At 43.9% G+C, this 27916-nt stretch overlaps 1 protein-coding gene across 1 annotated transcript in view; it reads right to left on the minus strand.

Moving 5' to 3' along the window:
- Nucleotides 1–27916, minus strand: part of LOC135391647 (TATA-binding protein-associated factor 172-like) — an 84227-nt gene that overhangs the window by 36909 nt on the left and 19402 nt on the right. Inside the window, exons 7-22 of the mRNA XM_064621973.1 lie at nucleotides 25153–25317; nucleotides 23264–23563; nucleotides 19012–19152; nucleotides 18658–18800; nucleotides 17948–18083; nucleotides 15417–15521; nucleotides 14221–14376; nucleotides 13995–14158; nucleotides 11571–11763; nucleotides 10266–10435; nucleotides 10107–10200; nucleotides 8308–8384; nucleotides 7075–7192; nucleotides 6286–6552; nucleotides 5131–5250; nucleotides 2748–2910 (exon numbers count right to left, since the gene is read on the minus strand). Of these exons, the coding sequence (XP_064478043.1) occupies nucleotides 2748–2910; nucleotides 5131–5250; nucleotides 6286–6552; nucleotides 7075–7192; nucleotides 8308–8384; nucleotides 10107–10200; nucleotides 10266–10435; nucleotides 11571–11763; nucleotides 13995–14158; nucleotides 14221–14376; nucleotides 15417–15521; nucleotides 17948–18083; nucleotides 18658–18800; nucleotides 19012–19152; nucleotides 23264–23563; nucleotides 25153–25317 (2512 nt within the window). The remainder of the gene's footprint in view (nucleotides 1–2747; nucleotides 2911–5130; nucleotides 5251–6285; nucleotides 6553–7074; nucleotides 7193–8307; nucleotides 8385–10106; nucleotides 10201–10265; nucleotides 10436–11570; nucleotides 11764–13994; nucleotides 14159–14220; nucleotides 14377–15416; nucleotides 15522–17947; nucleotides 18084–18657; nucleotides 18801–19011; nucleotides 19153–23263; nucleotides 23564–25152; nucleotides 25318–27916) is intronic.

Raw genomic sequence — 27916 nt, forward strand, 5'->3', positions numbered from 1 at the left:
ACACGCAACTTATTCTTTTTGTAAATGGAAGTCAGAGCAAGCCTTAGTGGTGATACAGACAATTATCAGCCTGCCTCTTAATAAATATTCTTTCACTTGATTTCAACACAAAAAAAGTATTTCTGTTTTTTTTTCACACGAAAGTACGTCCATCACTTCTCAGTCTATCATCCCATTATACCAGGTTTAGCAGGTCCTCATTTTCAACCAGATATTTACCCCCACATTTTCACGAAAAATAGAACCTGGAAACTGAGGGCCCTAGTTTTACACCAAGCCAACACGTGTCCACAGGAAGTTATCACCCTTGTTATCCTCTAACACTTTTCTGACCTTAGTTGCCTATGCGCCATTAAAACTCCAATCGTCATCCAATGCTTTTCGGTCAACAGAGCATGCACACACAAACACAGAAAGAAATCCTCCACACTTGTAACAAATGACAGCAACATGTGATTGGCTGGTTTTGTCTTGCACTGCGCACCAGCTACCAGATTTATTGCGCTGCAATAAATCTGCACAAATTCAGATGCATCGAAGTTAGTAATATTCGGATGACGGCTGCCTATAATGCAGGCCCTTATGAGGCACTTCTGGGGGAACATAATCACAGAGTAATGATATTACTTAATGAAAGTACGCGCATTAGCAATGCATTACTAACCACAAAAAGTTAATGAGCATAGTGCATTACTTCTGAAAAGAGTAATGGATAACAGCAATGCATTACACAATGAAAGTACAGTAAAACCCGCGGATAACAATATCTCATACAGTAGAATCTCGATGATACAATCACGGATTATACGAATTTCGGGATGATACGAATTCTTTTCCGGTCCCCGCCAGAATGCCTATTCTTCCCATGTATTACAGTTCGGATGATACGAAAGCGTTATCTTGCCTTTACGGATGATACGAATCAGCCAAGGGTGCGACAGAGGTCGTTCCCCCGTGACGCGAGAGTGTGCGAGTCATGCTGCTGCGTCTTTCGAAAAAGGAGGCCGATTCTCACCACGAACTCCCTTACATCATGTAGCGCAATGCAAGCAATGACTTTCCTTTTGGTGGTGGTGGTGGTGGTGGAGATAAGATCAAAGGGACTGAACGGCCCGGAACCTTATCACCTTATCTCTGTTTTGACCTTTTTACCCCCTTGCAACAATAAACCGCGAAGCGTGTGACATCGCTGTGGCGAAAAACAGCGACCACAACCCCAGAACACGTGGAGAGAACATATCAGAACAACTTGTGGCAACATTACGTGTCACCATTCCGCAAGTCGGCTTCACCTAACACCTGCTTGCTTTAGGAGAAGCTCACTTTAGACCACCGTCGCGCGACTCGCGGGTGAAAAGCACGTGCTACGTCTTTTGAATCATCTCGCGTATTTGGGCAGCATTGGCCAAAAACGGAGACATAAAAGCGTTACAACCGACCTCTTTCATTGACAGTAACGGAAAATGAACAGTCACTGTCTATTCTCTTGCCTCAATTTTTATTTTGGTTTAATTCGTTTGATACAAATTTTTTCCGCGACCCCGTGAGATTCGTATCATCGAGATTCTAATGTATTCTGTACTGTATAGTATAACGATATACTGTACTGTATAACAATATCCCTTATAAATCGATGGTTTATGATTTTACTGTAAAAATATACACTGTTTCTATGGGGAAACGACCTGCGTACAGCAATGGACACCGCAGTTCCGAGTACTCGTATAACGATGTTGGACGCTGTCCTGTGCACGTAACCTCGTGGTAAAAAAAGCCATGACAAGATACAGTAGAATCTCCATGATACAATTCTCACGGGGTAGTGGAAAAAAGTTCGTATACTAATCCAAAATTCGCATCAAAAGAATTAAACCAAAATAAAAATTGAGGCAAGAAAATAGACAGCGACGGTTCGTTTTCCAATACCGTGAGTGAAAGAGGTCGGAGGTAACGCCTTTGTGTATCCGTATTTCGCCAATGCTGCTCAAATTTGCGAGATGATTCAAGAGTCCTGGCACGTGCTTTCAGCCCGCGCGACAGTGTTCTAAAGCGAGCTTCTCCTAAAGCACGCGGGCGTTAGATGAAGCCGGCTTGCGAAATGGCGACGTGTCATGTTGCCCTGATATGTTCCCTGGTTCCCTCCACGAGTTCTAGCTGCTGTTTTCCCAAGCTAATGCAATGTCACACAGCTTAGCGGTTTTTTTAGCATCTGTTTCTGTTTCTTTTGCTACACGCTGGGTGGCGCGTGACTCTTCGGGAATGTGCTATTTAGGTCAACACTCATCTAACGATGTACCCCGTATAACGACGCAATTCGTGATTACCGTCAATATCGTTATATGCGGATTTCATTGCAATTTCTTCACCTCTGGCCAAGACTGTAAGGGAGGTGAAGCCGGTTCGAATCCCCGCACTGGCAGTGCTGTCTCAGGTTTTCCATGGGTTTTCTGGCAGACTTTCCAGATAAATGTCAGCACAGTTTTCCCTGAAGAAGGCTCCAGATGCATACCATACTACCCCCCCCCCCCCCCTCACTTCTTTCTGCTGTTCTCTCTCCATCTGTCCACGTCTAGACGCTGCTGGTAGCCACAGTTGCTTCGTGACACTAACACGAAATTAAACAAAAAACAGACTAACAGAGGTTTACTGCTGCTGCAAAATTTTTTACAAATAGAATGGAAACTGAGAGAAGGACAGTACTACACCTCGATGGCGCAAATGTGCGTGTGGAGCACTTTTGAACTTACTTGTGTTTTCCCCTGCAACATGTTTCCCATTTTGTCTGAGGGCCTCAAAGGCTATCTCCCAGAGGCTCGGCAACTTCTCGGGTAGATTTTCGCCCAAGTAAGACGCTGCATAAGACAAGGCAATGGTTGCACCACGTCGCTGAATCTCATTTGCATGCTGGGTCTGGAATGCCAAAGAAGTTTTATTTTATGATTATGCTGATATATTTATTCCATTGATCGTGGTAGAATGCACTGGAGACAAGCACTGACACAGACAGTGCCAGTCTTGTCTTCAGCGTGCTCTACCATGATTAGCTTCAGCCGATGAGTTTAGCAGTCACGTACTGACAACCGCACACGCAGCGTGCAACAAACTACGTATTAACGAGTAACATACTTTCGCCGCATGTCTCGAAGTGCAGACAAGAACAGAGAACCTTGGTGCGTAGATAGACTTTTAAAGCTCAGGAAATGGGAGAGGGGCCGTGCCAAGGCTACACTCACAGCCCCATCACACATAAACATGACACACACCACATTACACATTGTACACCTACTAGCTCTCGTAGTATATATGTAGAGCCTGAAGTTTTAGGGTTTTACCCGATTCTTCCCCAAATTGAAGGTTGCCTCTATAGCGTTTTGCATGGAAGTAACCTAATTTCAGGTGTAGCAAATTTTTATGTCCTCCTCAAATAGCCAACCTTCTTCAGCGCTTTGGAACAGATCATTTCTTTGATTAGTTTGAGTAACTGAGCCTGATTTCTCCCCAAATTTGCATGAATTTAGTGCACAGGTTTATTTACCAGATTTTTACTCCCCAAATTTAGAACAGAATATTTCCAGAAAACTTCAGGCTCTCTATATATTTACTATTCCTCCCCATTTGCAGTAAACCCATAGACTGAGAAGTTACCCGTCAAAAAGAACTCGTTACAAGTTAAGTTACCGTGTGCAAAATGTAACTAAGTTACTAACGAAGTTCTTCAGCCTGAAATGTAACTCGAAGTTACTGAGTTACTTAACGGGTTATTTCCGAAGTTACTTCAGACACAAAATAGCATTACGTGGGTGCAGCGCGCGTGAGCAGTTGAGTTAGACCTTGAGTTGCCTGCGGAGGAGTGCAACACGCATAGATCGTTTTCGTTGTCCAACAATATACCTCTCCCTGTTTGTAAACAAATGACGTCATAGTGTTCGACAGTGCCAAAATTTGGTAGAATTGAACTACGTCCGAAGCTAGAGGTGAACAAGTCGCACCCGAAAGCCACGGTCTTGAGGGGATTAAGATATGGTCCCTTAAAGAGACGCGACCCTCTGTCCTACTTTTGTTTCAATGGGAGGCAGCGAACAAGTACGCGTTTGTGTAACCCAGCCCTCTCCTTCCGATTTGTTTCGGTTTCAGTCTGTCTACCAATGTCATGATGACGTTTCTCTGGTAGAGGTCTATTCGAACGCTTTACATCTTACTCCCTGTGGGCGCACAATGGTTCAGCTTCATTTCAATCGCAGAGGTTCGTACTTCCTGAACAAAATACTGTTGTTGATTGAATATCACGTTTTATGGCAAAAAATGCCATGAAGGAACCGGAGAAAAAGCAAGAAAATATGTGGACGTGAGTGAAAAGCAGGTTAAAAGTAACTTGGAACTTAACTTAAGTTACTTTGGCAAAGTTACCTGAAAAAGGAACGAGTTCCTCTGAAAGTTACCACGGCACAAAAGTACCAAGTTAAGTTACAAGTTACCAAAAAAAGGAACTGAGTTACAGTAACGAGTTACTTGTAACGGGTTACCTCAAACTTTGAGTAAACCTATGTTACAACCAAATGATGTTCTTTATTTTTGTTTTTGCAACTGAAAATCTGCATTTCCACCCAGGTTGACAGCTCCTGAAATAAAACCAATTTTAACCCCCCCCCCCCCAAATTTTCATATATCATAAAACCAAAATGCACAGAGCCCTAAGTATGCAGAGGGCCTGGTGTTCTCAGGTTTTATTTTGTTTTGAAAATGGGGAGATGACAAGAGAGTCTTATTTCTGGAGCCGTAATATACAGTGTAAATCCGGCGAAACCAGATGTAAAAGCAGATTTTCGTGTGGAAAAGAAAAACGAGGACTTCCTGCATTTTAGATCAACACAAGAAGCGGAACTGCCACGCTGAATGTGCAGTGGTTACCATTCTTTTCTGCTCATATTGGTGGTTTAACTGGCACATTGCCACGTTAGTTTGTGGGACTTTTCATGTCTGATCCCGAGTGATTATTATGCAAATCATGGGTAAGAACAAGTTCTACCGGCCTTAACCGTAACGCACAAGGCCCAAAGTATGCACCTCTCACTTGGCTGACTAGAACATTCTGCAATATGTAGAGTATCTGTTCAAATAATGCAAGGTCACCTCGTCATCAGCCAAACACTGCGTGTCTTCTGTTGCCCCATCAGTGGGCGGAGTTCCCTGCAGGGAGTTCTTGCGTGCCGCTACAGAGTTTGCACGACGAAGCCCGGCTCTCTCTGCAGACTAGAAAAATTACATTTGCTGGTAGTAACCAATGATAAGTTGTTTCATCATGATACAAGTCAAGTACAGCCATGGGCATTGCTGGGGGGTGGTCTGCGGACTAATTCTTCCTACCTGGGGGTCCTCAGTTTCGCTAAAATCACGGCACACCATATTTAAGGGAGCATGGAAGGGCTCTAAGAATAAAAAAAAAAGAAAAGAGAGGAAATGTCAGTAGTAGTAGAAACTAGGATTCCACATAAAATGCGAGAGCTGCGTGTAATCCTGATGCGAGAGCTCGCAATCTCTTGAGTCAGATAAGCTCGCTTCCTCAGCTACCAGCCTACTACGTCATGTCCACGTCCAATTAGAGAGGTGCACATCCTCTTTTTCCTTCGTTTCCTTTTGCAGTTGCATTTGCTCTCGTCACTGGTCTGCTCAGTGGTTTGTCACACGCCACGCGCCAGACACAGACAATCCTCGGCAGTCCATAAAGGTGCCCGTACGATCTGATGTTGCAACAAACAAGGAGGAGATAGGAGAGATTGCCATCACTACGCTCACTCCTGTTCCAAGTGCCTTCCATGCTCCCTTAATGTCTTAGTAGTGACCGTCCAGCTCGTACTGCGCTAAAAGGTTGTTGGGATCGCCAACTTGGCTCAAACCCACTACCTTGGGATCAGCGGCTGGACGAGGTACCAAGGGAGCCCCACTAAAGCCAGCAAAATAAAATTACCATTTCTGTAAAACTCCTTAGGTTTGAAAGAACACATTACCTAATCACAGCGGCTGTAGTACATGACAACTGCTATACTTTGCATTATTGGAGCATAGTCGGTTGAACCTATATCTGCACACAACTCATGCATACGTGTACTTCGAATTTATTTTATTTTTTCATTTTCTTGAACTGAATTTCGAATTTATCATAAATAGACATGGTGGGATCTCTCATATAACACACTCTGGAAGGCAAACACATCCTGCCTCATGAAAAAGGTGGGAAAACGTTGCAATTTATCCAGCCACTAAGTGCTGCTATTGAACCTGATTTACCTTTTGCATATTTGCAAGCGTGAGAATCCCATCAAACTTGCTTGGCGTATGCAGTAATGTCGTGGCTGTTGCAACAGAGTTTTGACGCTGCTGTCGCTGCGTTGCCTCCTCTGCATTGCTCTCTGTTGGTCCACTTTCAATGCGGGGTGTGAATGACGCGTCAGAGCAAAGAAAGGCAATTAAGTTGCGCAATACTTTTGGGTTGGGACACGGCTGCCGTTGCACACACTGCTCCAGCAGAAGAACCAGATGCTCAGCAGAAGCACGCTGTATGACAACAGAAAGAAAGGGGGATGTTTAACCGTGTCAGAAAAACAATGTTCACCGTTCCGCTGAACATAACACATGCAGGGCCTGACCATTTTCTGGTTATATGATTCTGGCACACATACTAGTTACAGTCACACTCTAATAAAATTTTCAGCAGACATACGTAGAAATTGCTACTAAATAGGCACTAATTATAAAATTTACTACAGTTTACATCGCTGCGTTCTCCTGTGAGGCTGCCTCTATAATTAGGGCCTGACTTTTTAGGGTTATACCCGATTACACCCGATATATAGAAAACCGAAACTCAATCACTGTGAAATGGTTCACTGCAATTGGATATATATATGGATAGCCTACATCCAGAGGCTCAACAGCAAGGCCCTTCTGACCAAAACCTCTTGTTTCTGTGTCATCCATATCAAAATATTTATGAAAGTTATGATTACTACATTCTAACACTACTATCTCAACTTTAAATGGAAGCACAGAAGGACACACAAGCAAATCAACACTCACTTGTAATTGTTCATTCTCTTCCTTCTTTATAGACTCCATGAGGGGGCGGATCACAGGATTCAACTTTTCTGGCAACCAATGGAGAGACACCAAGAAACTTGCAAGGGATGCTTGGACCCTGGCACAGGGAGAATAACCAGTGTCAAAATCATTGTGATGCAACGACACAAAAATATAGGACACATGAATATGGCATTCAGCATAGAATACAGCACCACTTTCAACACGATTATCAGGTGAGTGCTTCCTTAACAAACTGCTCTAATTTGACAGACTTTCTAGAGTACTAGTGACTCCATATGAATTAAATGAGGACCCTTAAATTTAAGGGGCACAAATGAAGGACAGTACAGCACAAAGCATTGCACATGTACAATCATGTACATTATCTCTTGCCATTTTAGTCCGCAGGCAACTGATGTGACACAATGGACCATTTGCATGAGCACAGCGCATGCATGGCTCTCGTGCTGGCTGAAAACAGCCGGAACCATTGCTACGCTAACGCTACTATATACCACTTTCCCGTTCCTGGAATCTTCCCGTCAATGAGTGACGCTACGCTTCCCGGGTTTCGGCACCAAAAATGTAGGGAAAGGACCCAGGAATGATAATTAACAGCTTTAATGCAGAATGGCTGCACTACATTCAGCAAGCGCAAGAATCTTCTTCTTCAAAGCAGTGGGACACAGCTTATTGGTCTGTCATGGAATGGCATGGCGGGCTCCAGGGTAATGTCGCATACACCAAACGGACACTCAAACTTCGTACAGAGAGAAGCAGCAGAAACAGGGCTCGAAGCCTAAGATAACAAACCCACTCAGAGAGTGAACACACACAGTACGCTGGAACGAAAGACACAAAACCGAAATCGGGGCACCTCCTTGCGTTCATTTGTTTTCAGCCAGTAGCAGACGACATTCGAGAGGGCGCCACATCTCGCGCAAATGGTCCATTGCAAAATGAGTTGCTTGGATAATTGACTGCTGCACAACACGACATCTACAGCGGCAAAAAAAAAAACTTTGTTTATCGTTATCACCATGAGCTTTGCATCTTCTACATGAGCATTCTTACATTTAGATGCAAACTGGTCTTTAAACGTTGGGCGGTCGACAGTACGGTGGGACGCTTATGATATGAGGATCCACGAAATTGGGAAAATGTGGCACATACTCACCTCACATATTTTATACATTTGTACAAGTTGATAAATCTTGGAAAAAGGCTCACATTATATTGAGGGACAGTTGGTCCTTGCCTGTCTGCATAGCTGTCCGGAGCACGCATTTGCGCTTTTCTTCCAAATTCTAGAAGGATTAGAACAAGAAAGATTGCAACATGCAATATTATTCATATTTATGTGAATGATACTGGTAATGTATCACAGGGTGGTCAATTCTACGACATATATGCTGACGACACTAGTCTGTTTATGTTAGAAAGGAATTTTGATATTCTTGTTACGAACATGGCTCTCTCCGAAATATAGCACTGTGGTCTCAAAGGAACAGATTAGTAGTAGTAAATGTAAATAAAACTAAAGCAATATTATATAAGCCAAAAAATAAACCTGTCGTTGATCGTCTTATGATTTCATTAACTGGCCAGATAACAGAAATTGTAAACACAGTGAAGATACTCCTCAGAATATTCTTTTCAGACAACTTATCGTGGGGAAATCGTGTGCATTATCTTAAAGGAAAGATTGTTAAGGAAACAGGTGTCTTAAGTGGATACAGATATCTTTTTCTTAGGCATGTTTAAGGCCCTTTGTTTTCTGCTGCAGCAAATTCAAAATTCCGCGGCACTGACTTGTAAATTCCTTCCGACTTGTAAATTCCGTGATTTTCCGCGGCGAGCAGTCAACAGCTGCATGAAATGGGAGACACTTTATTTTCTTGGATAATGTGGGAACCAAAAAATATGTTATAAAGCACTGTTCTGGCTCAAAATTACATACATGATATCTTGTGTTCTCATCTGATGCGGTCTGTCGCCTGAAATCATTTTATACCTGCTGAAAGATCTTTGAGCATCTACAGACTTTATAGGAATGAGTTTACAATACATGCCCTGGGGAAGTTACATTTTTAGTACACTCCTTTTTGTTCTTGGGCTTCAGCCATTATTTAAAAGACTTAACTTCTTGAAGGCAACCTCCCAGATATCAAATCAAAATCCCCAACTGCTACCGCTAAACTGCATACGGGAGGGACGCCGCCCCTTTCTCAGGTGAAGTATACACAATAAACTTGGTCTAATGTTTTCCTAAGCTAAACTACAATCTGTCTGTCTTGTCCTGCATCATAAACAATTTCGTAAAGCAGGCTTCAATTTTGTAGTGGCGGCTTCACCTCCTGCAGGGAAGCTTCAGATGAAGCCCACTTTCGGGGGATGTTGTTCGTATTCGGCGAATAGTCAAATCATCCGGAAGCCTGAATATTGGGTATTTCGATTCGCGAATCGGATACTTCGAGTGATTGATATTCGATTCGAATTTGAGAACTCTAATATCCACACACTCTTAAAATTAAAGGATTCCGTGAAATTCTGTGCCAAACGAAGGATTACGCGATTAATTCCGATTTCCGCAAAATTTCGCGGAATCACGGAATCGCGGAAAACGAAGGGCCTTAGGCATGTTATGTCACTCATGTATAAATCACTAACAGTGTCTCCACTCTCTTCCTGCCACCGTGTGTGGCACACCACAACAAAAAGTAACATAACAAGCCTGTTTCTTCAACAAAAGCGAGCTAGTAGATTTATAGCAGGTGCACCTTTTATGTCTCACACTCCTAACATATTTATTGACCTTCCTATTATCAAAATTCAGGATTTTTATAATTATCTTTCTCTTAAATCTTACCTTGTCGCTCTAAAACATAGTAGCATTGTAATGTTATCACTGTTTCAAGTACAACAGAATACAACTCGGAGATTTCAAATACTTGCACACCTCTAACACAAAGATAACGAACACGAGCGATGCAGTTTGCATGAATCCTAGTAAAAATGCAGTTTCTTACCTCTAATACTTTAGGCTTCAGTTTTGTCTGCTGTACAAGGCTCTGAAACACGCTCGTTGCCAGCTGTGTAGCTTGATCCACCGTCAATACCACACTGTACATTCGAGAACAGAGGATGTCAGACAAGATGGAGTTTTGACGATCCCTCTCCATGCATACCTTGGCTGGTAGGAGGCGTCGAGGGGCAACTGGAAGTGTCGCAAGAGGGCAGTGAAGTCACGGCACTCCTGTTGAAGCCGTGTGAACGCACTGGCTATCTCGTCGAAGTAGATGTTCTCAGAGAGGCACTCCAACACTCGTTCACGCACAGACACCGGACACGTGTGTTTCTGACACAAAAAAAAAGAGGATATGTGAAGATGGTAGAGAATATTCAGACCTTTCCAAAAAAACAATGTACAGTCGTGCCTCATTAATATGGACCCCGTTAATATGAACAACTCGAATTATGGACGATTTTTGTGAGGACCAGACTTTTTCAATGCATTTTCGTGTCGTTAATATAGAAACTCGCTTTTCAGACAATAAATGGTCCAGCACGGTACAAACTATATGCTGTCCATGTATTTTCGTCTCGTTATTATATGTACAGTATGGGTGTGGAGGGCAACCCTCTCCCCACATTCTACTACACGATAATTTTTTAAAGTAGGACGTTGCGTAGCGTAGGGAGCCATGCCCTCTCCTTCGCAGCCGTCTACAAGAACTATATGAGGAAAGGGGGTTATGTATATTTGCGGACATGAAGAGCCTGGAAAATCCTTTACGATGTCGTGACTGTTCTGAACACATCCACGGGTGATTGATCCTGGTGCAAGGAATTATGGCTTTAGTTAAACATACTGCAGTCGCTCGCTCGGCAGCTAACGAGAACAGAGATGGTACAGTTGTAAAGGCAACTCGTCAGGCACTGGCGTCGATGACTTCAGCAAACGCCAAACGAACGGTCACGTCTGCTATGGCTCAAGCGGGACTAGAGATGGCTCTTAAATTCTTTGAGAACAATGAGCAGGAGGCGCTACGTGTTGCCGACGTTTTGCTAATACGCAACGAAGTATACCTTCAAGCGGGCACTAATTCCAAAATTCTTTTCGATAAACCTTCAGCATTGTTTCTGTTATTTCCTTGGTATTCGATAATGCGGACGATTCGCTTTATGGACGATTTTGGTCGGGGACGAAAGTCTCCATATTAACGAGGGACAACTGTATATAGGGCAATCCTGTTAACTTCTAGATAATTCAACCTGACCGTCGGGTCCCGGCGAAGCCCACGTGCATTTCAACGGGGGAAAATGCCCGGTAATTAAAACATATGAACATGCACAACAGTCCCCCCAATTTTCAAAAAATATGACTCCTGCAAACACAAGGCCCTAAGTATAAGCCAATCGTCATTGTAAACTGTTAAAACAGGAGCTAGTGAATTCCTCGTTGCATAATACATTGAGGGAGTTTTACTTACTGGATCCAGTGCAACCCAGTGTGCCAAGACGAGTGCAGTAGCCATTCTCTGGAGAGCACTCTTTGAACGCAGGTGGAACAGCACGAGACGGGCATAGCATTCAACGGGAGATTCCGTGGCATCTGTCGTCGCAGCTTCCAAATGCGTACCAGGCATAGGCTGTGTCACATAGCCCGACAGCACACCCAACAGCCTAAAAGTGTGTGTGCAACAAATCCATCAAAACATCAAAATTCTTAGCTGAAAAAGGAGAAGAGACACTTCAAATGAGCGCTGTCTTTCACTCATTCATTCTCACTTATATGTCCTCAGAAGATCCCCGTAAAAACTAAACAGAAATGTAACTAAGAAATGCATGTTCCAGATTAAGATCACTCTGTCGATTACAGAAATATGCGACTAATAGGTATGGTACATCAAAATGTGTCTCAGCAAATTAGGTAATAAGACCCTCCTTAATTTCTATTCAATTTTAAAGCACCTTAACACACAGACTAACTTCGATAAAGCAAAATTCCCAAGTGCTGCGATTTCTTTCATTGTATTGAAATTGATGAAATTTGAAAAGATTTATGCTACGAACTGAAGAGGCAAGCAACATAAACATGCATCTGCTGTAGGATCCCGATTATACAATCACAGTATTTTTGTGAAACTTCGTGCCGTTATGGTTTATATAGCGTATTTACTCGAATCTAACGCTTCTAACATCCGTTAGAATCGGGGACGAATGCGACAGATGGCGCAGAGGGAGGTTGATGACGCAGGTTCTTTCATTTCACGGCAAAAATCTACGCGAGGGAGTTCAAAAGTTTGTCGCAGACGCGTGAGTCGTGAGCGATATTGCTCCCTGCAGGTCGGGCTCAAGGACATGCGTCTTGCTATCATCTGCAACAACTGTTAGTGCAGTTACAAATGACTTTGCAGCATTATTGTTGTCCTTGTTGGCACTTTTTATAACATATGCGGTAGCACGCGGCACCGGAGTTGGAGAAACTACCCTGGCAGCACCCCAATGTGGGTCCCACGCTGGACAAATATACGCTATCTCGGATTCCCAATGTTGGCCCACTCTTACAATTGCAACCCTGCCCAAGCAAGGCCTAATATGGGGAGCCGATATTCATGTCCAGTGTTGCCAATGTACACCCTATATTGCCAAGGTATCACACCAATATTGGTCTCACATTGGTCGCATACTGGGTAAGTGCTCAGCGTCGATGGTGCAAGTCCGAGCTCTTTTGAAAGATCAGCTCGCTTCCTCTTTGGGTCCTGGTCGACTTTGCTCAGAACTTCAAGCTTCTCCTTGAACGATAGCGCTTTGCGTTTGCGAGACATAGCCTGGCACTGCGTTCAGTTTGCGTGATTGCTCTGCAACTGGGCGTACCACACTCCCGGTTCCAAATTTATGCTCCGGTCTTCTGGGTTTTTCCCCCAACTGACAAGAGAGTTCACAGTCGCGGAACCCCACCACTGTTAGTTTTGCACAACCATGCAAGTAGGTGATTGAGTCCGGGAGTCTCCGACCAAACTGTGGAGACTTCGACAGCACCAAAAGAAGGGGGAGGATGATTCATGTGCGTGCCACGTGACCTCAGGGAGGAACGACCTCCCTCGTCTGCTCCGTTGTTGCACGCAGCTTTTGTTCATATAATCAGACCAGGTCGGAAAGTACATTTGGATTATCCGAACGATAATACACGTAAAGAATAGGCGTCCGGCCGGGACTTGAGAAAAATTCGTATCATCCGGAAATTCGTATCAACCAAGATCGTATCATCGAGATTCTGCTGTATACATATGTTCATCACCGTTTCTGCAACGTACAAATTTCAGCGCGCAGCCCGCAATAGCTTTATAATAAGCTGCTACGATATTTTAAAAAATCAAATATTCGAACTTTTACGAATATTCGATAACTTCAAATATCAGATTTTCTAATACAAATACGAACTGAATATCGCAGATATTGGATTCGTATTCAAAATTTGGAATATTCACACATTTCAGGTAAATACAGTCAAACTCCTTTATAGCGAACACCTTTTTAACGAAAATACCACTACAGCAAATTTTTTTGCGGTCCCGCTGGAGCCCTATAGGTCCAATAATGGACATCCTTTTTAACGAAAATACCTTTACTGCAAATTTTTTTTGCTGTCCCCTGAGTTTCGTTGTAAAGGAGTTTGACTGTACTGTTTTCAGAACTTTTATTTATTTGTATATACTGAGATGCAGGCTAAAATTTTTTTTTGTTCTAGTGGGGGCTAAAATGCATTATTCCCTATGGCAGCTTAATGTCAAATTATTTCTTTATACTGCGAATGGTTTTGCATCTCATTTCATTGTAATGAGGCTTGACTGTATGAGAATTCCGTTTAAAACAATAATTTTCAAAATGCACAATCGTGCCTTTGAGCTTACTTGGAGGCCATGTAGCGGCAACGAAGCACCAGTGCTTCCCTCTCCTGGGGACTCTCGTTCAGGGACTCCGCCCCACCGATGTAGAATTGTGCTACAGTCGTTGCTGCTCCGATTTCTCGAGGACCCTCACACAAGGAGCGGCGACCTACAACCTTTTTGTCGTGCTGTTTGACAGACATGGGGGTTATATGGCTGAACAGGATAAACAGGTCTTGCCAAAAAGTACCTTAGTTCTTGGAGGTAGTACAAGCCACTGCAGAGCACTGGGATCAATGGCTAGGTGGGACGGGTGCATTAATAGGCACAGCCAGGAACTGAGGTAAGGGCATGCGCTGATCAGTATAGCATCCAATGGAGCGCCTTCCAGTACTTGCTGCCACACCTGGAAAACGGGCACAAGTTTACTTTGCACATTGAGTGGAACTCCGAAGATCATTGCGCTACTGAGGCTGAAAACTACCCGTGACTGGGCCAACTCATTCTTAAAGCCTGAATTTTTTAGGAAGTATATTTTTCTAAATTCGGGGGGCAAAAATCCTGTAAATAAACATGTACTCTACATTCGTGCAAATTCCGGTGGGAAAACATCCAGTATGCTATATTTGGGGCTAAATAGGGACCAGTGACTCAAGCTAACTGTATGGGTTTGGTACAAACGGTGATGTAACAGCATTTTCTGCCAAAGCTACGTTTTCTGCGCTGCCAGGAGGATAGGCGACGTCGCAATGCCTTCTCTGTTCTCGAATATGCTCTTTCTAATAGTGGAGGATTTTTTAAAGGTCTGCAGAACAGACTGCTTGCACGTGCTCTGCACATCACCTGTGCTTGTCGTTCTTTCACAAGAGCTCATTTTATTTGTCGCAGAACATGCTCGTGTAATTAGTCGAAGTTTTGATTCGAAGGCAAAAACTCACACGTTTTACAAATACTTTCCTTGAAGCAGCCAAGTATGCATAAAAAGCTCACAATGTAATTCCGCTTTGGCAAAGACGCATGGGAGAAAAACACCTGCAGCAAATTTGCTTTTTCTAAACTCAAATAAACCAAAAATTGGTTGACAACTACAACAGCTGTGTATTCATAGGAGCGACATTCCCCAAAATACTCCAATGGAAGATGTGCAAGAGCAGAGCAAAAAAGCACGCTCAATGTCATGTTTTTTCGTGCTCCTCTAACCAAGGGGAATATGCTGCAGCTCAGCTACAAGATGTTCCGTAGCAGACGACAGGGGGTGTCGTCTGCTATGTGTGCAGTTGACCACTCTGGGTATTCCAGCACTGTATGAATGCTCAACATAAGACCTTGCAGAACGTCTATCCAATGAGCAGCGTTTTGCTTTTTTTTTTTTTTTTTCAATAGAATATTCCGTGAGGATGTCACTCATGTGAGCACACGGTGAATGACAGATTCACATTCAATTACCCGAAAAATTAGGCAGAGGACGTCCGTGTTGCTCTCGATGAGGCAGTGCTGGAACAGCAAACGCAGGAGGTCTGAAAGCACTGCAGGTAGCCATTCGTCAGGTGGCTGAAAGACATGACAGCTGGTGATATATTATGCAGGATCACAAAGTTTTCACTACTGGGATCACAGTAAAACTACTTGGCAGAACAGACTATATCTGTCACACCTGTAGACATTTTAAATGGCGACAGATCACGCCACGGGCACTGCACTGGAGCTGACTGTGTGCGGCACATTGCGCTGCCTGCGCGCTCACTGGTGAATTCATCACTGTGAAGCTTGCAGTGCAGTTCCGGACCACACGTGGCTGTGGACACCTAGGTGTGACTGGTAGAGTACAGTCGAGCCCATTTATAACGATTGACGGGAACGCGAAATCTGATCGTTATATCAAAGTATCGTTAGAAACGAGCTTTCGAGAAATTGCCGCTCGGGTTAGCGTAAACGAAGTAGATCGCCACAAGTAGAACGCCGCTGAACATGCGCGTTTGTTGGGAGCACAGAAGCATTTTATCTAGCTTTAAATTGACGCAGCTGTGCGTCGAAAGCTTTTGATAACATAACCGCCGATACCGTGTGAGGCGCCACATCTTTTGAGATCGACAACCTCATCCACTGCTCGTCATCCAATGCCACAGTCATCATCATTCTCACAATCGGGACTGCGAGGTCCATCAGAATGTGCCTCCGCCATGGGTAATCCGTCGACGCGTGTTTGGGTGGTGACACGCAACTGTCGCTCCACGCAACGCTCCTTCAGCCCTTTCGAAGTCGCGTGCCTTGCAACGCACGCATCTAATCCCCGGAAGTCATGCGCGGATAAACTCACTGCGTTCTCACTTTAGCAGGCACGGAGGAGAAGGCTCTTGAAAATGCCAATGTAATTTGTTTTCAGTGAAATGGTGCAGTCTTGCTTTCTAATTTTCACGCGTTTTACCGGCCGCCGGGAGAATTCCGATCGCTATATGCGAGCAAGCGTTTTCATGGCGATCGTTATATCGATGTTTTATTTACATGTAGTTCAATGGGAGAGCTGACGGGAACCAACAATTCGAGCGCAATATCGTTCTATCGAAGATCGTAATAAACGAGCTCGACTGTATATAACACCAGTTATGCGTGCTGCATTTTAGTACTAGTGGTGTGCTTACAACAAAACTGTATTGTGTAAGTAAGCTGTTTGTATGTTGCAGCAACAGAAGAGTTACTTTCCTACAAAAGGTGGCTATACGATGACCAAGACAACGAACTCTCACAGAAAACATGCGAAAGAAAACATGCCAAGGTGCAGAGAGAAAAACATGCGAGAAAGACTCCCGAGCAGCAAGAGCAATCTCTTGCCTCGTTTGTCATTTTGCTTCACAAGAAAAGTGGAAAGCAAGACAATTCTGTGTCTTGTGTGAAGTGGATCTTCAGTTTGAAGGGAAATGTGTGAGCAATCAATTTGAAATACTTGTTCAGCACACGATTCTTCGTGGTTTGCTAAGGATGTGATGTTGAAGGGGCATAGATGGGCCACCAAACATAATGTTCCCTTTTTTACCGCATGATATGAACCAGGGAGCAGTAACGCATATCATATATTCCGAAAATTGGATGTGGTAATCGTTACAGAAATGGAAACATATACTATGTTCATTCTTTACTAGAAGCAGAAACAGAAACGAAAATGGCCATCCGGTATCGGATCCAGGTAATGGGTATTCCCGTTGTGTGATGACGTGAGTGACTTTGTATTTTATTTTCATTTTTCCGTGACTCTGTCTCTCGTAATATATGCCTCGAGTACCACACGGTAGCATCAGAATCTCAACATGGGACCTCCAGGATGGATCAGTCACTTACTTGTCCAAGTCCGCATAAATTGTAATGCCAATACATGCAAAGCGAGACCTACGCAACAGATTCCATGACATAGCACGAGGATGCAAGCCTACGATTTTTTGTTTCGCCATGGCTATGGCAGTATTGTTTACTACAAAGTGTCCGCCTATGGATGTGACATTGGACGGAGGTCTGGTCATGGCGTATTGAGTTGCTGAACTCAGAATTTCAGCCAGGACACTCCCATGTCCTTTCAGTCAGGCTACCTGTGTGGTGTGTACACATGACTCTGAAGCAGCACTTGGGCAAAAGGGGCTTCTGACAGAGCTGAAGCAGCTATCCACTTAGAACTCCAGGGAGGGGGGGGGGCATTGTAACCTTACCCTCTCTGGCAGATTAAAACCTCCCCACTTCCGGCTAGCACTACTCACCAGTCCTGATACCGCTCCACTTATATGTACTGCAACACACGACATAACGTTCAACGATAGTCCTGCAGCATTAAGATGATTGGTACCTTATTTGTGCGTTATTCAATATCACTACTTGATTCAACAACCAGATCTAATGTCCGAGTATGCTACTTAATATTTGTAACTATCAAATATTCACACAACCCTAGAAAGAAAAAGGCTTCCTGGGAACCTTGAGCGTGAGCAATGTACCTGTGGACTGGACTTTGAGGTCAAGATGAGGAGCGACTCAAGAACTGACTTGCGCACAATGGCAGCGTTATGCCCCAGAAAAGGCCATAGCCTGGGAACGCACGACTGCAGTGGGTGAGACTGCGCCAGCTGGACACTATGGAAACAGAAAAAGATGGGTAGGTAAGTTCTCGATACTACAACAGCTGCTCAACAATAAAGTCACTTGCAATTTGGACAGATTGAGGATCTGGCATTTTGCAAAATGCACTGAAACCTTGTAACACCTACGTATGCGTTTTTGAAGAACAGGTGACGAAGATGAAGAGAGATGATGTAACGTTAACGCGCCCTAAACTGAGATCTCGATGGGGCAAGACATGTCTGACACCCCCATATTGAATGGCATGCACTGGCATATCCAATCCCATTGTATTCAGCATCTGTTCTGGAAACAGGTGGTAGTGCCAATCGTTCCTGCTCTCAGTTTCCCAGAAAGTGTTTTTGTTAGATGACACAGATCCAAAGCACTGCTTACATGATACAACAAGTTTTTGCTACAAATACGTCAAAACCATTCTGCAAGCGGCCTTGTTAAACAAGCCTGCTGATTGACAAACTGAGGGTGACATTTGCTGCCTGAATCAACAACCACAAGCTTGTATGCTCAACTCCATCATAAAGCGTTCTGGAACAAGCGTGTCTATACAGAGCAGATAAGAGTCGCTTACATGTGCGATGGGTCTTGGTTACTGGCTTGCACCAATGAGTAAGAGAGCAATGATGCAAGAAGCGTTAAAATGCTGCTCGTCGAGGAGGTTAGATCGTCGAGGTCCAAGAGGGAGTCCCATAAAGTACCAATCACACGTGGGACCTACACGTGAATAACAAAGGTGATGCAATAATCTCGTGCTATCATTATTACAGAAATGACCACAAGGTAATACTTAATATATATTAATTAATTAATTGCATTAATATATTGCCTTCCAACTCAGAATCATAACAACACGTTTATTACATGAGCAAATAAATATGTTGGGAAGGAAGCAAAGATGAAGTAACAAAAAGAAGAGTAGTATCACCTCATTGGGCATGATCCGTACTAGGTCGTCCGTAACAGGGACTAACGCTGCAGCAGCCACGGCGCTCACATCATCATTGTGATCTTGAAGACCTCCAAAGACGGGTTCGAACACCACGGGTATCAGGTTGGATGTCAAGTCCTGAATGGAACCAAGTAGCTTGTTTAGAATTGACACAAACATCACATCAAAGTCTGACCAGATGTACGTATTATTTTGGTAATAAAGTGAATTTAATTGCCTGCAAAGCGCACTCGTAATATGAGACCACAGACAAGCACGGAAACACAGTATGTCCCATGAGAATTGATGGGCTCGTGACACTTCTCCTCGGGTTGTCCTGGATAAACGTGTAAAAGGTTACATGCATCTATGTGAATCCGCATTTTGAGAATGTGTCTTGTCCTCGTCCTCCGTGTCTTGGGTTTTTCTTCATTCACAAATGTACCAGCTCACCTGCATTATGTAACATTTCCTCCATTTTAAGTAGGGGTGTGCGAATATTCGAATTCGAATCGAATATCAAACGCTCGAACTATTCGATTATTCGCAATATTCGACTGTTCCACGAATATGAACGGCACAACCCGAAAGTGGGCTTCACCTGATGCTTCGGTGCATGAGGTGAAGCCTGCTTTACGAAATTGCCCTTGCTGCAGGACTAACACAGGCCGGACGGTGTTTAGTTTAAGGTAACGTTATCCAAAGTTAGTTTTGTAGACATCGTCTGTGGAAGGGGTGGCGCCCCTCCCACATGCAGTTTAGCATGTTTTAGCACCGACAAGGGACTTAGATTTGATGTCTGTGAGGTTACCTTTAAAAAGTTGGGACTCTTGAATAAAGACTACAGCCCACGAACAAGAAGGGTGTCTTAAAGATGTCCTTTACGTCTAAAATTTCAGTAGCGCAACTTCCTAGTAGTGCAAAGAAACTAAAAGGTGTTCACGGCAAAGCTCAGGCAGGATGCCAATTCATTTGTTTCACAAATGGCCTGTGGTTGTCTGAAACAATTACAGCCTCATCCGTATAACATGCTACTGCCTTTCATAAAATTTTGAAATGAAGGTAACCACTCCAGTACTCCAGTAAGTGTAGGCTCACCTGAAAAGCAGGAAGCACTTTCATGTAAAATTAAAGAGTAGGGGCTTTAAACAGAAGAATTGCATGTCTCTCTTGTGACAGTTAATGCCAGAAAAATTACATAAAGCCATGGGCTACAAAATGGGAACTTTTAGTGCGAAAGCCACATATTGTAAATTTTGCACGAATATTCGATATTCGATACGGTATTCTGAATTTTTTCCCCCATTTGATTCGATATTCGATTCGACTTAAAATATTCGGATTCGCACACCCCTAATTCTAAGTTTTACAGGTGAGCGGGGACGTGGGTATATATGTACCATTGTTACCCACACTGCATGCCTGTACAGTGGTATGTATACCTGCGGCATACCTGCGCATTGTGGATAAAATGTGGGTGTATCGGCAGGTGTGTAGGACAGGTATACTACTGTTATCCGCACCTAGAGCTCTGCACAGGCAGGCTTTTTCAGGCTCGACCAAGCAGAGACGCATCCAAAAATGGCCTGTCCGGGCCCGGGCCTTCCTGTTTTCATGTGGTCTGGCCCAGACTCAACTAACAGAGCCCAGCCTAGCATTTCTAGCTGTGACTTACATGTTTTCGCACTTATGAAACAAGTTTATAAGTACATTTTTAAGAAGAGAAGAGAAGGCAAGAAACACAAAAAAACTGGTGGTTTAGCACTGCAACAGCAAGAGACTAAATGAATCTATGACTAGAACTAAATCCAGAACGTACGCGGGCAAGTGCATTATCGTTACGCTACAAGTAAAAACTTGTCCTAGTGTAACGGAGGTAGAGGATGTTGTCGACAAACTTCTTCTCCCAATCCTTACCCATTTCACCAAGCTTTGAGAACTTCTTTGTGAAATACGTGAGCAGTCAAGCGCAACGTAAAGTGGCTTTGTGAAGGTTCTATAGGGTCGAATCATACACATAACGCAGTGTCATTTACTTCTTTTTGCAAATACATGCACAGGAATGACAAAAGACATCAATATAACGATAGTCGCGAAAGCGGTTGCTCACATATAGCGACCAGAATTCTCCCGCCAGCCAGTAAGATCCGTGAAAATCGAAAAGCAAGATTGCACAGTTTCACCGAAAACAAATTACAGTGGCATTTGCAAGAGCCTTAGCTTCATGAGCACTAAAGTGAGAACACACAACGTTTATCTGTGCGTGACTGCCCGGGATTAGGTGTGCGCTGTGCAATGCGACATTAAAAGGGTGCAAGGGGGCTCGCGAAAAGTAGAGGAGGTTGTTCCCTCTCCACATTGTTCTCTCGCCCTCAGGTTTTTTAATTTGTTGTTGTTGTTGTTGTTTTTCTTCTTGTTTTGCTGCGTGCTATGATGGCATCTGTGGTTTTGAGACGTTTCTTGACGAGGAAAGATGCGTGGCTCGACCCGAAATTGCACTCGCTTGACGGGTTTTGTACTGGTACAAAACCTCGTTGCGAAGTAGCGTGCCTTCCAAAACATGTGCTACCACACAGTTGTGTGTCGCCACCCAAACACACGCCGACGGATTACCTATGGGGGAGGCTCATTCTGATGGACAATGCAGTTCCGAAGTAAGAATGATGATGACTACAGCGACACTGAATGACGAGCGATGGACAAAGCCGTCAATATCAAAAGGTGCTGCGCCTCATGTGATATTGGCAGTTATGTTGTCCAAAGCTGTGCCAACTTAGAGTTAGATAAAATGCTTTCGCGCTCGCAACAAGTGCGCATGTTCAGCGGTGTTGTACTTGTGCCAATCTACTTCATCGACGCCATCCCAAGCAGCAATTTCACGAAACCACTTTTTCAGCGATACTCTAATATAACTATCAGATTTCGCGTTCCCATCTATATCGTTATAAACGGGCTAGGCTGTACCTGAAAAGCAAATCTTGATATCACATGTATCAATGGGGGCGTTAAGTAGTGGCTCTTGCACTCTGAAGGGAGTGACTCTAGGCTGCCTGACGCTCCAAATCCTCGTCTGCAATGCAAGGATACACGGTTCTGCTCACAGCTATTTCCGCTTAGGGGTTTTGACAGACACTGCAGGCACACAATTTTTAAAAGTGGAGCATTGAATAAATGATTTTGCTAAAGGCTGAGTCTTTGCGTTCTGCAATATCTCTCACAATAGCGCTAATGCAGGCGTGGATTGATCACTCATTCTTGTAGCACAGCCCAAAAGACATGGACAAAGACACTACAGAGACAACTGTGCACTCTCAACTGAACAACCTTAATGGGCATTTACCAACTATCCTGCCTTTATCCTTTAGCGGATCGATCAACTGATTCTTGATTGATTCTTTTGAGCATTGCTCGTCATTGTGAATACGTGCACATCAAACGAGCATCCATGCAGGCATCCATCCGCCAAAATGTGTCTAGTCTGCCAGCTGGCGAAACTACGTTATTTCACTTATGTCCCCATTTCTCTGGCTTTGTGACACCGCTTTGGAGAAGGCGTCAGAAATTTTGACTCTAAATTTTGACACCGGAAGTGTGTTTGGTCGTTTAGTGAATGGAGTCATGGATCTTTTGGCTATGGAGTCGCTATTAATGTGCCCAAATGTGTCACAAGTCACAACCAATTTAACATCAAGAGACAATAAAAACATGTTTTGCATGTCACAAGGTTCGCTTAAAGTAGCACAGAAGTCATTTGAAAGACACGCACACTGGACGGTCAACAGTTTAATGAAAAACCAGGAAAGATAAACTGTTATTATAAGCTGTGATTAAATTGTTGACAGTCCAGCACTCTTTATTTGTGTCTTTCCTGTGGGTTTTTATTTTATTTACCACTTTGTACTGTACTTTAGGTGCTTTTTTTCTGTACTTTCCTTTCAGAGTACTCAAGCACTCAAACGATGCACTAACAGCCGTCGCTGTAAAAGGACAGCACAGACAGGCCCCCTGCTAGACCTGAGGTGAAGTGTGCTTGCATTCAATTACAAGGCAGCTATATATCTCCAGTTCACACTGCAGAGTTTGTCTACACATTCGATTTCAGATGAGCAAATTATGAATGTAGCTGAAGATTATTTACTATGTACCAGTGGGCTTGACAGTGACAGCAAAGAAGTTGACTGACACCTTGTGGCTAGGCCATTTCTGGTGTGGGAGCATAAAACTTGTGCAAGTGGATATGTAACCATACCTTTCTGACAGCCAGGAGGTACTTGATTCCGAGCAGCCCTCCGTGACGTGCCTCCCATTCTGGCCTTTGAAGGAGCTGGAGCAACACGCAAAGGACTCCCCCGACCCCACCGGCAATGGGATGACGCGAGTCCCCGGTTCCTGCCATGAGGTGTAGGATGTGTCCCAGTGCCTGGGCGCACGTCTCCCGTACGGGTGCCACCACCTGGTCAGAGATGAAGTCCCCAAACTTGTCTAGAGCCAACACGCAGAGCAGACGTAGGGCAATGTCTTCGAGGAACAGCTGATTCGCTGCCTCCATCTATGGGGATGATAACATATGTAAGTGATCAAAGGAGATTTGAGATGTATTCGTTCAAAATGCATGATAGATCAAGTATTATGCAATTTCATAGTGCTAAAGTACCAGAAATCAACTTTAGTAGTTGTGTGCAAACAGGCATGCACCTTTCTAGGCTGATGTGACATTATAGCAGACTGTGACATTTTTGTGACAGATGTGACTGTTTCCTTTTTTTAATGAGGAGAGTTAACAATCTACTGCCATCATACTGATAATTGATAAGCAGTCTCAGTTGTCGACTGCATTTTTCATTTGCTGTGACCATGGCTTTGGACAGTACGCTAGCACGACATAAAGTTATGCTCGCGTGACAGTTTCCATTTTATTCTGCTACTAAACTGGAAGGCCCCTCTACTAAGTAGTAGTAATGCTAATAAGGGGTATGGAAGGGGCAGACACCCCCTCATATCCATCACACAACAGATTTTTCAGTCCACACCTTCTCTGTGTTCACTAACAGCGAGTGATTTAGGCACTTATGGTACAGCAGTATCATATGACTCATTTGTTTGTTTGGTATCGACCAAGAGTGGTCAGCTTAAGGAAACCTGGTTTGCCACTCACGTGACTCGCTACACTACCACGACGCTAGCCCACTTCCACGGCCCACCAGCTATTCGACCGAAACAAAGTAGACTGGCACTGACATTCTGATGAATTACTTTCTCTCATCAATCATTTGTTGATGAAGTACAGTCGCCGACCGATTTTTTGGACATGCTCGATTATTCGGACTCGTTCGCGCAACGGCCGCGGGTCCCATAGGGATGATGTATAAGAGCGTCCAAAATTTCGGACGTCGTGCAGCTCCGTCGCTCAATATTTCGGACTCTGTTTGCCCAACCCGCGAATTTCTCTCATGGGGTGACGGAAAACATTGCTATCATCTGAAATTCGTATCAAAAGAAACCAACCAACTAGAATATTGAAGAAAAAAAAACGCAGTGATGATTGTTGATTTTCCATTCCTCTGAGTAGAAGACGTCTGTCATAGCGCTTTTGCGTCTTCGTTTTTGGCCAACGGCCCAGTACGTGCTTCACCTAAAGCGAGCTTCACCTAAAGTACGCATGCGTTAGGTGAAGCAGACTTGCGGACTTGATGACGGCGGTGCCTCTGTCAGTGTACTGACAGTGACGAAATGTTGCTTCGGGAAATAGAAGCTGATGTTATCAGGCAGAGCTGGAAGCGCGTTAGGAAAGTATCGACAAATTTTTCCAGCCTACTAGGGCTTAGTAAAGTTTATTTTGAAGCAAAATTCGTTTTTTCGGACCGCTCGATTATTCTGACTCTTCCGCGATCCCCGCCGAGTCCGAAAAAGCGGACGGCGACTGTACTCACGAGACACATGGTAACGAAGAAATAACGGATCGGTTTATGTGCAGTTCCAACAGCGTCAGCGATAATAACAAATGTTCCTATGAACTCCTGCACAGGTCGCCGTGTAATTCGACAATCTTGATTGAAATATGACACAACACTATCCTGACAAACAGCAATTAATTGAAGACAAAAGACAGACGCACTGCCATGAAGGAATCTCTCTCACCTCAGCAGCTGGCATAGTAGCCACCTTTCCACCACCTCGACCATGTAGCCGCACCACCTCCCTGATGCCTGTGGCCGCTCCGTGCCGAACTTCCCAAGAGGCACTGAATAAATCTTGAGCAAGGGCCTCCATAAATCCCTCCAGTGGCCACGTCTCTTCACATGACTATTCAGAGAACAGAGCTTAATGTAGTATACAACACATGATAAGTTGACAATGCTTCCAAGAAACACCATCAAGTAAATCCGTCGAGAACATACCCCGAGCTTGGGCAGGAAACAAATAAGTACGAAACAGGTCACGTCGTCGTCTGTTTGCTGCCTAAGCTCACGCTGCGTTCTGCCATGGATCTCGTACACCAGCTCGCCTGCATCTAAGCCATCCTCGCCATCAATTAGGCTTCATTTTGGGGCATAGGCTCTCAAACTATGTTTGCTTGAACACCTGTGTTCCACAGACTGCTTTCCCGGGATCCATGAACAGCTCCTCACCTCCATCCCCACACAACGCCACAGCTCGCGTGACTTGGTTTGCTAAATATTAGGGCTGTGCAAGTAGTAAAAATGTTGAATCCAAATCCAATACAAATACTGCACAAATTTGACTTCGACGAATTGACCTAATTGTAGCCCTGTTTACTGCAATGTGCGCATACAATAATAGTTTCATAATCGCGGAAATATGTATGGAGGCATCAATTATGAAAGGATGAGCAATAAAGGTCACCACTCCCACAAGACACTGCTACAGCTTCAGGTGTACCCCACTAGTGGGTTACACCTGAAAAGTGGGGTAAATGACATGATTGTAAAGCTCCTCAAGGGCAGACAGTGTATTTGATACAATGTGACTGTCCCAGAGTTGAACTTTTCACATTATGGACTGACTCTTAAGTCATGTGCTACATGCTCAACAGCAACATCTTCAGCTCGATGGTGGATGTGCGAGTAGCAGGTCAGACTCGAAAAGCTGAGGTTTGCTCGCGCAATGAACGCAGGAAACACTTTTTTTTCTTGGATAATGTGGGAGCAAAAAATATTTGATAAATTTACAGATTCAAAGCACTAATATGGCTCCGCATTACATGCATAATATCTTGCATTCTCCTCTGATGCGGTCTGTCGCCTGCAATCATTTTATAGCTGCTGAAAGATCTTTCACCATATACAGAGTTTACAGGAACTTTATAGGAAGAAGCTTACAATACATGCCCTAGGGAAGTTGCATCTTTTGGACACCCTTTTTTGTTCCTCGGCTACAGGCATTATTTGAAAAGTCAACTTCTTGAAGTGCACCTCCCAGATATCGAAGCAAAATCCCCCAACTCCACCGCTAAACTGCACACAGGAAGGACACCGCCCCTTCCTCAGGTGAGGTATGCACAATAAACTTGGGTGAATGTTATCTTAAGCTAAACTACAATCTGTCTGTGTTTGTCCTGCAGCACAGAAAATTTCGTAAAGCAGGGTTCAATTTTGTACAGCAGGCTTCACCTCATGCCGGGAAGCGTCAGGTGAGGCCCACTCTTAGGAGGTGTCTTTCGTATTCAGCGAACAGTCGAATATCCAGAAACACGAATATTGGGGATTCGATTCACGAATCGAATACCTCGAGTGATCGATATAAGATTCGAATTCAAGAACGCGAATATCCACACACCCCTAAGAACAAGGAACGCTGTGGAATTCTGTGCCAAACGAAGGATTCCGCGGTCAATTCTGAATTCCGCAAATTTTCGCTGAATCGCGAAAAACCAAGGGCCTTAACACTGATATGCATAGTTATTGTGTAGTTATATGTGTAGGTATTGTATTGTATTCGATCACTGCTATCAACTTTTGTCTCTAACATTTCAACCTTTGTATAAAAGGTTGTCCTGGCAACCTCAGCAACAGCAGGGGAGGAGGGTTACTTGGGAAGTTTCGAAAGCTGTTGTTGAGCAGAAAGCGCAGCAATATTGTGTGTGCAAAGTGCATACTAGGAACACACTGCACTGGCAACACTTCCAGATGGGAAAGCATGCCCATTGCTATCACTGTCACATTACTTGGCTCAGTTTCCAAGTCATAGCGGTGTAGCATTTACGTTTCACACAAGTTGTGATTTGGTCATGTTGACTTTCTTGCGGGTTGTCGCATTCTTTACAGCTGTTACAAACTTGCACTCTTTGAATTACATATGAATAGAGCCTGAAGTTTTAGGGTTTTACCCGATTCTTCCCCGAATTTGCACCCCGAGTTGAAGGTTGCCTCTTTAGGGTGAAACCCGATTTTTTCCTGGCAAATTGCCCTCACTGGGATGTCTGTAGGAATGCATTAATTTACTTGTTTGGCAGAAAAATTCAGTTACATCACCAATTGTACCATACCACTACAGTTAGTTGAGTAACTGAGCCCGATTTCACCCCGAATTTAGCATACTAGAAGTTTTTTCACCTGAATTCACATGAATTTAGTATTTAGTGCACGTTTATGTACCTGATTTTTACCCCCCGAATTTAGAAAAAAATATTTCCTGAAAACTTCAGGCTCTACATATGAATGCTGAAACATGGAAAATCCAGAGATCGGGGGAAGCTGGATTGAAGCAAAATATCCTCAGTTCAGGAGATGCCAATACTTTGAACAGAGACTGTTGTGCGCCCAGCAAACAAATAGACACCATTTGAAATATTGTCTGCTCCTGACCTGCAGCTTTCGCTTCAACATGTACATTAGCTCACTTTGCATGTCCTGGCCTAAATGTGTTTGAAAATGCTCTGCAA

Source organism: Ornithodoros turicata, chromosome 4 (genome assembly GCF_037126465.1).
Source record: "Ornithodoros turicata isolate Travis chromosome 4, ASM3712646v1, whole genome shotgun sequence".
In the NCBI taxonomy this organism is placed as follows: Eukaryota; Metazoa; Arthropoda; class Arachnida; order Ixodida; family Argasidae; genus Ornithodoros; species Ornithodoros turicata.